General features: G+C 30.4%; 1 protein-coding gene across 1 annotated transcript; it reads right to left on the bottom strand.

Moving 5' to 3' along the window:
- Nucleotides 1–9,507: 9,507 nt before the first annotated feature.
- Nucleotides 9,508–10,689, bottom strand: LOC114162944 (uncharacterized). The gene is made up of 2 exons (XM_028046958.2): nucleotides 10,363–10,689; nucleotides 9,508–10,245 (listed from the first exon to the last, which is right to left on the bottom strand). The coding sequence occupies exons 1-2, from the start codon at nucleotides 10,579–10,581 to the stop codon at nucleotides 9,799–9,801; spliced, it is 666 nt and encodes a 221-aa protein (XP_027902759.1). The 5' UTR covers nucleotides 10,582–10,689; the 3' UTR covers nucleotides 9,508–9,798.
- Between the last annotated feature and the right edge of the window lie 1,455 nt (nucleotides 10,690–12,144).

The raw sequence follows: 12,144 nt of genomic DNA, 5'->3' as shown, positions 1-12,144 counted from the left end.
ATGTCAAATATAAAATTATGATTACATAATAATATACTTTTGTAGATAAACATAAACTTGGTATGTCAATTTGGTACTTCATTTAGAAAATGTTAATTGTGTCTCAATTCTTCAGAAATATTTTAATTGGGTCCTTTTTAAAAAAAAAAATTATTAACATTATTAACGGCGTGTCATTCTCTAATTTTTAAATTTTTTTAAAATTTTAAAATTTTAATTTTCTTTTTCAAATATTTTTTATTATCATATTTCAAATCTTTAGTATGATATATGACAATGTTAGTGTCACGTGCCTTTAAGTAAAAAAAAAAAAATTATTAACATTGTTAATAGCGTATCACTTATTTAAGAACGGATACCAAATTAACGCATCTATTAATCGAGTAATTAAACCTAAATTTTATTTATATAACAATGTTCTATTGTTTCATTTTGTCAAACACTTTTAACATAATAAATTAGTTTTGACAAAGAGATTCTTCTTATTTTAAATATATAATATTCAAATTGTTTTACTAAGTTGATGTAAAATGGTAAAAAATGGCTTCAGGAAGTTTCCACCAGTATTTGGCACGATGTAACATAAATGAAGATGATAAAGAATAGTTATTCAAATTACGATAAATAAATCGATTTAACCAATTCCAAAATATTGGAAAACCAATGAATAAAGAATAATAAAATTGAATTTTTCTTGGTAACATTTTTTGGCGACCGTGGCAGAGTATACATTTTCTTTTTATAAAGATATATTCAAATATGTTATATAAAACAAAATTGTCACAAAAAGCCAAAACAATAATTTTAACTAAAACTAGTAAAATTCGAGTAGTTCTCTGTATAATAAACTAGTTTGATCCCGTCATATAAAGAGGTGGTTCTTGTGTTTTTAAAAGTTTATTATGAATTCCTATATAGAGTGTATTATTATTTAATAAGTTATTATGAACTTTATGTTAGAAGATGTGTATTATATGATAATATATTTTAAGTAAGGTTAAATTTACTTACATTTTTTAATAATTTTATTTCATTGTTATTAAATATAAATTTAATTAACTTTCAAGTATTTTATAAAATTGAGGATTTTCAAATGAATCTATATTAATTTTCTGTCTATATATTAAATATTTAAAATATTTTTCAATTGAGTTCTTGTTATTTATTTTTTTCATTAATTTGGTGATATGATTGTTATCTTTTCCATCATCTTGTTACTTGTTTTCATGTGTTAAAAAATGTTAACATAAAACGATATTACAATTAATGTAAAACAACAAATCATTTTCATTGAGAACGTATTTGATAACAAGAAATCGTAAACATGATGCTGATAATAACAATCTCTTAGTCGTTGTAAGTTGTGACACAAAAGTCATTGTAGAGTATAATGATCAAGACCCTTTAAATTTTTTTGCATGGAGTGTACACTACAAGAATGTAGGTTTTTTTCGTCGGCCAAAATCGGACGCCACTAGTGCAAAACCGACGAAAAAATGATGATCTCGTCGGTCCAGCGACGGCAAGATGGACCACGCCCTTTTGCTGGATGCAAAGCTCATTTGCGTCGGCCAAATGGTGACGAACATTTGCTGCTTATTTATCGTCGGCTCAACCGACGAAAACACATAAAAAATATAATAATAAGTTCGTATGCGTGGGTCAAGCCCACGAACACTTGAAAATTTTTCAAAATTTTGCGTGGGTTAAGCCCACGAATGATTCCCTATGCGTAGGCCAAGCCCACGAATGATTGAAATAAAATATCTAAAATAGAGGGCTTTGCGTGGGTTTAGCCGACGCAAACAATTTTCCTTATAATTGTTGGCGTGGGCTTAGCCCACGCAAATGTTTATTTCCAGGCACATCGCAAAATCTGCATCCAACAATACCAAAACCTGCATCCAGACACATTTCAAACAATAATTCAGGATATCATTTGATTCATTTAGAAGCGAAATTGCAAACACAAAATTAAGTAAATTGTGACTTTAATTAGATCAAATTACAGTCGCACAAAAATCTACAAGTCTAAAATCCACAGAAGACAGGTCCACCTAAAAAGCTTATTCTAAAAACCTAATTTGGATCTCATAACCAAAAAATTACTCAATCAATAGGAATTCAATCAACAATGTAGTGAAGTTCAATCAACAGGAGTACAATCACTAACCTGGATGCTTCAAAAATCTGTTGGGTTCGAACAAAAATCCCTAAACCGCGCTTACGAAAATCCCTAAATCTGCGAGGAAGCTCGTCGGCGCCCCTTTCTCGCCCAAGCCTCCACACTCGTCACGACATTCATCTTGCGAGAGCAGCTCGCAGCAGGTGGCGTCTTTGAAGAAGCTAGCCTCATTGGAGTATTGTTCTTGTCGCCCACTTGCCTCGATGGAGTTTCGCCACTCATGGAAGAAAACACACGCCACAGAGAAGGAGGGAAATGTCGAGGCTGGCTCGAGGGAATGGGAAAGCGGAAGGGGGAAAAGTGAAATCTGAAGTTTTCCCCCTATACTTTAACCTAAAGTTTATTTTTTTTTATCTCAGCGGTGTATGCGTGGGCCAGCCGACGCAAACAATTTAATTTGTTATGCGTGGGCCATCCGACGCAACTTATTGGTTGATTTGCGTCGGCCAAACCGACGAGAATCTAAAATTAATATTTTTTTTCATTTTTACGAATAGATAATTTTTGTTTCTAAATAACATTTTGGTTACCGTCGATTTTGCGTGGGTCTGGCCGTCGTATTTTGCGTCCTACACTGATCCGACGCCATAATTTGGACGCTAAAACCGCGCATTCTTGTAGTGGTATTACAAAGTAAGATTGTAAAGTTGTCGAGCAAAATTATTTTTCCAAAGGAGGTTGTGACCAGATCTAGGTTATGTGCAATGTACAAAGAAAAAGATGATGAGATAATTAGTCACATCTTTTTCCTTGTAGGGTCATTAGGCATGTAAGGAAAATGTGTGACAAATGGAGCAGTGAGAATGAGATTATAAGAGAGAGTGATTACAGGCACAAGTAAAAATAGTAAGATCCATCATACTAATGTTGAACACAAGGAAAAGAGGTCCCCGATGAAATTACAAAATAGCTTCTAGAGATTGTTGTGTACTTATGTGAGTATATTTGTTCGCAATCAAGAAGAGAATGTAGGGGCTGTAAGTAGACTTTAGAGGTTCATAGAATGTAAGGGGACAGGTCCTATGTATATATTATTGTTTTATTTCCACATTTGTATACAGGTTATAAAGTATTTCAAGTATTCAATTTATAATGTATTTTCTTTGCTAATAAAAAAAAAAACAAATCAACACAGCAATTCATATGATCAACATACATTTATATACAAAATGCATCAAACACAACTTTTGAAATTAACCAAATGAGGGTTTAGATGATGAGAGATAACCCCATTACTCTAAAAAAAACGTCTTGTAAATGTTCAATAGTGTAAAAAAAGAATAAGCTCAAAGGAGTGTTCTTCGTATAGTGATTAAGATACAAAGAAAGACCAATAAGTAAAAAACTAAAATTACTAAAAAGTAGTAGTAGGAAACAAAAAGCATAAAGCAACATTTAAAACTAAGAAAACCTACTAACCTAATCCTGGAATGAAAGAAAAAAGGAGAAGGAAACTTACGTCTTATACTCGTCCTCTTGGCTATGAGCAAAAGTATACAAAACGAGGGGAAATGATTGGCTATTCACAAGTTTATGTGATACAAAACTGACAAAATAGAATAAGTAAAAAAAATATATTAATTCATATTACTATCGTAACGGGTTTGATTATCTAATCTCCCGTCTTCAAAATAAAAGTTCATCATATTTTCATCTCTATCCAATAGATATGAAATATTTGTCTCATCTCATCTTCGTCAGAGAACAAGTATTCGTATTTGTGTCTATATTAGAGATGTTAAAATGGGTTAGAACCCACGATCCAACCTAGTCCACCACGGATTTGAGTCGAGTTGAGTTGAAAATTCTTTATAAATTTTAATTCGAGTTAATTTTTGACCTGACCCACCTAGATTCAACCCGTGGGGAGCCGGATTGACTCATCAACTCACAAACAAAGGATCACACAAATGTTTTTTTATTATATATGTTGAGTTTTGCATATAAGTTTGATTAGGTTTTTTTTAGGCAACACATTAGTATTTTTATGATTTTGGTTTGGAGTTGGAGTTTAACATCCTTTTGGATTAGATTTGAATTCTATTGAAGTTTATTTATATTTTATTTAGGATTATAATTTGGTTTTGTTGAGATTGAAGAAAAAATATATTTCTTTTAATTAAGTGAATTAGTGAGTCAACCCAATTAACCCACTAGTTCGTGGTGAACCAAACCAGGTTCGTATTTTTTTGATTCGCTAATAAGTGAACTGGGTTGGGTTGACACATTAAGTGACCAACCTGTGGTGGGTTGAGCAAAGTGGAGTTGGATTACTCATTTTGACAACTCTAATTTATATCCATCTTTTCACTATTCTAAATATTAATTAAATATTTTTTCTAAAATATAAAACATCAAAATAAAAAAAAATGATATTATGAAGTAATTTATGTTAAAAGGGTGCACAATTTCTTTTATCCAATGTTACATATCAAAAAAGAAATTAAAATCATATAAATATAAAAAAATATCAAATAACAACAATTAGATAAATGGTAAATATTATAGAAAAAGATAAAAATGATAAAATGTGTTCTGAGTTACAAAATTAAGGACAACAAATGTTAATAAAGGTTTTTAATTAGCTAATAAATTAAAGCTATAATTAATAATTTAAAATAGAGATATGTATGCGGACAAATATACATGTTTTGTAGAGGAGATGGATATGTAGAAAAACATTCTAATACCCAATTTAAGAAATAAAGTATTATTTATAATTATACTTGTACGTGATCAATATGACTCTTTTATAGGATTAAATCAAACAACACTTCTTGAAAAGATGTTCATTGTGTTAGGTCTATAGAGGAAGTTTTATTGGGAAGATACAACACCAATGAAACCTGAGTCCAACCACATATGACATTGACTACTCTCAACCCAAAAACTCAAAACAATGAATTTATGGGCTTTGATCCTTATATGGTACTCTACTTTCTCATTTATGACTAATGTGGGACTTAAACTTACACTTGGATTCCTAACTAATTGATCATTCTAATTACAAGTTACCAAAGAGAGAGAATGAACAAACATGTTGTCAACGAAAACAAATGTATTTAATAAGAACAAAAAAATTTATAATGTATTCTCAACGACCTCCAAAAAATAGTCTCACCACTTATGCTGATTTATGAGACCTTTATTCACTGAATGGTGCGGAAAGTTTAGTGAAAAAAAAATAAAAAAAATATTCTCTTGTGTTATTTTCATTGATTTTCATGCTTTTTTTTTTTTACAAATCCATCCCTTCGTTTTCAATAATTGGAAACAAATACAGGCGTAATGTTTCTTTCTTTGTGATATCGTTTTCAATAATTGGAAACAAATACAGGCGTAATGTTTCTTTCTTTGTGATAGGCTATCATGCGCCAAAAAATATATCAAAACTTCCTTGATTAAGTTCTTAATTCTTCGGAAAACAAAATATAAGATTTTCATAAATATTGTTCTATAAAACTTAAGGAAATAATCTATATGCACTTAACATTATATAGATTTTTTTTTATCAAGTTATTAAAGGTTATAAAATCCAAGTTAGAATCTCAATCTTATATTGAGTAAAGATGAAAATTTGAGTATCATATAAAAAAAAAAAACTCTATAGTTCTAACCAAAAGATTCAAAGTCCAATCAGTTAGAGCACTCAAAGTGTCTTTTCTTCTCCTCGCTTGAGATCCTCTTTTATGCCATCTTTCTGTACCCTTGGATTCTCTTCTTATTCCATGCTCATCAAATTTTTCTCTATTTAGTCCATGTCTCTTGTCATGTCTTGGACAGTTGTCCGAGTCATAAGCATTAAACTCCTCATTTAGGACCTCATACTCATGTCTTAGCAATCCTACTAATATTGGTCTAACAACTAGATGGGTCTTAGACCTAACAACTAGATTGGCCTTTTGACAGTTAAAGACTAGATCGGCCTTATCGCAGTCAAAGACTAAATCGACCCTAACATTACACCTATAAATTCATTATTTTAAAGTTTTATATTGGAATAATGTCAATGCATTATATAGGATAAACTCATGACTCATTGATATTTTATCCTTATTGAGAATCTTCCTTCCAATTTTCAATTCAAAAATAAAATATAAGGTTAGGTATTTCTTGAAAATTTCTTTCCAAAAATTAAAAAAAAAAAGTTATCTGGATTTTCATACCAATCAATTTGGAGTTTACAAACAGATAATAGAACAAACAAATTAGGATTAATAAAGACATTAGGGTGATATGTATAATTAGACTATTAATCCTTATATTTTGTATATTTTAAGTTTGTTTGTGAATATACCTTCTTTTTCCAAATTACTTAAGTGTGAATAATTTGTAGGAACTTTTTATAAATGTGATTGTATATTAATATATTTCTTTTATAAAAAAAATGTTTCATCCTTAGAATTAGATTTATTTTTCATGACAATTATAGTATAATAAAAGACATTTATATACTTTGTTAAAAAAAAGTAAGAAGCACGCGAAATGAGTACCTTTGTTTAAATTATCAAAACAAAAAAAATTTCTTCCTATTTGTGAGTTAAATATATTTATTATTAATGATAAAAAAATATCATCTCCATTGAAATGTAAGAGAATACAAGGAGCTAGATGAAAATTCACTGCCATGAAAAAAAATGACATTGGAGGCAAAAGCACTAAATGGTGTAAATTTTCTCAAAATTGACAAAATGGAGCAAGTTTTAAAAAACGTACAAAGCTTGTAAATAATGCTAGTTTGACATGACTTTTAACTACTAGAATAAAATTGTATCACTTGTTATGATTTTAGTGCATTGTAAATTTTTTTTTTTAACTTAATTTAAGGCATGTTAATTTTGTGCAACTTTATATATTGTGATATAAATTAAAGTTATGCCAGTTTCATGAAATTTTAATGCATTGTACTTTATTCTTTAATTTTAATTAATTAAAATCATGCAAGTTTACAAATTCACTAATGAATTAAAGTCGTTTTGACACTATTTCTTCAAAGAAGTTATATTATACTTACCCAACTTGTTATTTTTTTATATTTTTTTAAACTTGCACTATTTTGAAAAGTTTAAAAAAGAAATTCACTATTTTAATGCTCGACATTGGAAGGAGACATGTTCTTGACTTAACAGAATTAATTCGCGGCCATCTCAAACGCATTTGAGCTGCCAGAGAAACCTTTGAACGTCATGTGATTGTTATTGATAATTTTGTTTTCGTTTTATTCATGTTACTAGTGTCGGTATTTGAAAATGTCATCCCCTCTTGCTGTTGTTATCAGGGTAAATTTGGTAATGATGATGCACTTGGAAACGTGCTGAGTGTTGGTCTAAATATGACTTCTGTATATATACATCAAAGTCCAAAATGAATGAGTGTTCACCAAACACGTGCCTAATAAGTTAATATAATATAAATTTCATGTTCAATTCTCACTAATTAAAGGTTTTAAAATATACCCAAAGTCAGAATGAAACATATCATCATACTTTTTTAGTTATCTGGGTTTACAATCTAATATTGTGCTCAACACATGCACCAAGAAATTCCTATATAACTATATCATATGCTTTGTTGCAACATATGGACCCCATTTATGACTATAGTTTTACTTTAACTAACGAGTCTTTCTATTATCCTAATGAATATTTTCAATTTTTTTTTCTTTTATCTTACTTCTAAATGTTACGAGTTCTTCGTTAGATTTCTTTTACAGAACAAAACGAGAAATGTTAAATATTTATCCAAAAAGAAGCGCTGATATTTACAAGGGTCAAACATAAAAATATCACACTTTTAGAGATTAAATGTGAAGAAAAAAAAACAGTTGGAAATCAAACACAGTGTAATGGATAGAATCATTTGAAAACATGAATAGAAATAATTAATAAGTAAACCGAGATAAGAACTGTCCCCGAAGTAAGAGATATGGTATATATAACCGACACATAAATATTTAAGTACCAGAAGCAATAGCGTTAGCTGCAGGACACGTATTCCACCGTTGGTTCCAAACCACAATTGTGTCGAATTACCTAAGGTCAAAGGAATATCCTAACTTCACATCCCAAAACTTATCTCCACTCTTCGCAGATCGCCTATTACGATGAAACATTTCATAAATGCAGCTGACAAGGTAGTTCCAAAATCCAGGAGTTCGTGAATTGTGGATCAGATTTTATTTTATTTTCATGTGGATTATATATGCAAGGATTAATGATGTATTTATGTATCTATCTCTCCCTCTGTTTTCCTTTGCATTTATGAGCATAGAACGTAAATGAGCATGAGGCTACACAGGAGCGTTAATGTGCATTCAATGGGATTGGTTCCTCAAACTACCCTTGCTTTGAATTAAAGAACCTTCACTCATCCCTTTAAATAAGAGATAGATGCATCCTTATATATCTTGTTTATGCATTTTCTTACCTTAGAAAAAGTGGAAAGTGGATATAGAATGCCCTGTATGGGCACAAACTATTCAATGTTTATTATTTAGCCATTGAACTTTGCATACAGGTTATTACGGACTAGGGTACTTTGAAAAGAACAATGCCACAACTTGACTAAATTATAGATAGAATTTGTTAAAATTTATGTGGATTTTAGATAGGTTATGACTCCAGGGATTACTTATCTATCAAGAAATTAATTATGATAACCAACTTTCTGGCTGTATGTTATATTTCTTTTTCAAACCTACTGTTTGCCATCGTTATAGAATTGACAGATCTTCATGTGTTTTTTTTAGTCTGCAGATCCTTCCATAATTTTAGAACTCATATTTGGGATTTATATGCAGCAGGTTAGTTATTATATGTAGTAGATTTGGGGTTTTCGAGGGAGCAAAAAGAATGAAATCACATCTTAGAGTAATTTCCTTTTAATTTAAAAAAAAAAATCAACTAGTTTATCATATTCAATTATAATAATGAGTTTAAAAAAGAATATAAATTTTCCATGTATTATAATAGGATGATAAGATATTAATGTCCATATATTATTTCTATTTTCTAGGAGATTAAAAGAGAAAAAATTACTCCGGTTGTGTTGCCTTCTTTGCTTTGACATTTTTAAAATATACATGAAGCCTAAACCGTGAAATTAATATCCACGTAAAAAAAAAAACCAGGTTTACTTGTTTGAAGACTGGTTACCCAGCAACATGTTAAAAATGAAGTTCTTAGGAAACTCAGTATTAGTTATTAAGAAGAAGAAAAAAAAAACATAGTGAAATTGAACGTTGCAATGTGAAGAAAAGATCTTCACAAATTAAAGAATCAGTATGAAGTAAAATGGGTTTGGTTTCAAATCCTTAAAAAATCTACCGAAATTCTGCTCTGGCGAGATGGATAAACAATATTCGAGAATAGTCTGTACATGGAAATACGATGATGATAACAGGTCAGTCTCTAGGGTACTCACTTATTGGCATTCGTTCTCACAACCAGAATCAGTACCATAGCTAGAGTTAATCATCACCCCACTGTTTTGAACATACACTTGAGCTATATATATAAAGAAGAACTTAGGCTTTTCAGAGGGAAAAATAGAAAGATAAGCGTAAGGTCAAAGTTGAAAATTTATACGTATCTCTTGACGTTCCTAATAAATAACTAGCAGAAAAGACTGCACCTTCTCTTCAAGAATTTTGAAGGGTTCTGATCTGGTGGGTGCATGAATTTGCAGTTAGGACAGGAAGGAGATGACTTGCATAGCATTACCAACATGTGGCAGCGCATGCAAACTGTTGCAACCATCTCATTGTAATCATCCTCAGTTGATGACAGCCACGAGGGAGAACGAATGTTTATACCTTCTGAATCTTTCTTACACTTGCTGGGTTCACTGAACAGATCATGATCAGGTTCACTCAAACCCCCTGGGGAACCAGAACTCTGCTTCTCATTAACATTGTTGTAACTGTCATCTTTTTTCCTCAGTGATTCACATGTCAAATTCAGCTCAAGGTCTAAACTCATGTGATGAGAAGGTGGTGGTTCGGGACTTCTCTTGTGGTCCTCTGATGTTGTTCGTGTGTTACACAACTGTATCTGCCCGGACTACACATGGAAAAAAAAAAAAAAACATCATAGATTAACAAGAAGATCATTCCAGAGCTGTGTTTTTGCAACATATGTTTTGACAGCATATACATAAAAATATAGATAGTTAGATACCTGAATAGTGAGGTATTGACGCCATTTCTCTGAAGAAAAAGGGGTCTCAGGATGAATCTCTATATCAAAGATAGATTTCTTTTTCTCTAGAGTTGTTTGATCCTTGAAGAAGTCTTCGGCAAATGGCTCTTCCCATTTTCTCTTCTTTGATGATGCTTCGAATTCTGCATGAATTTCAGGCCTTGGACTCTCGGCCAGCGCTTTGTGAAAGGAGACCATAGTTTGAGAGAGTGGTTTCACCTTCAAAACTTGGTTGTTGTTTTTTCTGATCAAGTGTAGTATAAGACTGAGGTCTTTATATAGGAGGAGTTGCCTTTTCGACTTCCGGGTTATAACTGCAAAGGGGATCAAAATTTGAAGATCTAAAGCAGAGGGATGTTGCTTATGCAAACGTGCTTACCAAGTTGGCTTCTTAATAAATGCACACCTTCATGTAAAAAAAAAAGGAAAAGGAAAAATTACAAACATTCACTTACTCTATTTACTATTTCTTTTCTTGTTTATTTCTTTTATCTTTATCACATCATTTGTTACATTTAAAATTCTTATAAAAGTAATTTTAAAAAAAAAATACACATGCACACACACACACATTTTTACACATTTTAATACAATAATAATTTAAGCTTTTTAACCAGATACTAATTAACATTTACATTTTTTTTTTATCTAAACTGTTCTCTTTTCTTATTCTATTCCCCTTTCCTCTCCATTTTTAATGAACATTTATAATCACTCCAAAGAGTCTACCAAGAAATTTTAGGTGATCACATCAGTCCTTACAGCAATTAATTTATAAACAACGTTGGTCAAATATGATTTAATTATGAATGAGATATATAAATTGATAAAAATATTTTAATTATATATACTTTTTTCTAGACTTAAATATAAATGAAAGTAATCAATCGTTACATTGATTCAAAAATTAGTTAGATTTAATTCTATAAACTATATTTAAAAATATTTTTTCTGAAGTCATTGAAGTTTAATTTTAAAATCTTAAAATTAATAAAAAAAATGTCTCAATTAACAAGTTTTTAAAAAAAAAATATCATTAAATCATAATAAAAACAGTTAAATTTTATTTATATTTAATTTTATGTAATGTATTTTTCTTCTTGGGAAGACGTAAACATGCAACTACAAAATACTACTAGTAGTAAACTTTAATTCTAAGATGTGATATTTTCAATTTCAACAGAATTAAATGACATCTTTAAGTCTGAAAGAAATAACTCCTTAAAAAGACGTGTCATTATTATGTGAGTTTAATATATTAATGAAAATGTTCTTCCGGCATATTCTTTACACTTGCACTCTATATTGTTGCAAATTGAAAGAAAAAGTGAGAATATAAAATTTTAGCATACGGAAAAAGTATGAAAAAATGTTGTATTATTGATATAAGCTAGATGAAGAGTACTCATTTATCGTGTGCTCCTTCCAAATTCGAAACAGAAAAATAAAATAAGAAAAGTTGAAGAAGTTCCTGGAGTGTGTTAAGAAGTTTAATTTTGATATTTTGATAATAAAAAGGAAGAATTTAGAGGTAGTACTATAAAGGGGAAGGAGGAAGGTTTGGCAGTTATGAAAGGCGGTGAGAAGTGGAAGAGTATGGATGGAGAGAGGTATGGCATGGTCATAAATGTTGTTAGTGTGTGCAGTTGAAAGGAGGGTCTTGAATGCCATTGCCATTGCCATTACCAATGGTTCTTTAATGTTAACAATAACTCCAACTTCCCCAATTGGCTCACTCACAAAACTAATATCTTTAAAGCT

The sequence above is a fragment of the Vigna unguiculata genome, chromosome 9 (genome assembly GCF_037176805.1).
Source record: "Vigna unguiculata cultivar grain cowpea cultivar isolate G323 ecotype 2 chromosome 9, ASM3717680v1, whole genome shotgun sequence".
In the NCBI taxonomy this organism is placed as follows: Eukaryota; Viridiplantae; Streptophyta; class Magnoliopsida; order Fabales; family Fabaceae; genus Vigna; species Vigna unguiculata.
This window is presented reverse-complemented; position numbering and strand designations above follow the sequence as displayed.

Excerpts from the sequence above, each read along its gene's own strand:
- LOC114162944 (XM_028046958.2), bottom strand. The coding sequence starts at position 10,581 with ATGGTCTCCTTTCACAAAGCGCTGGCCGAGAGTCCAAGGCCTGAAATT. Across the intron at positions 10,246-10,362 it reads GTCAATACCTCACTATTCAG|TCCGGGCAGATACAGTTGTG; the intron begins GTATCTAACTAT and ends TTCCATGTGTAG.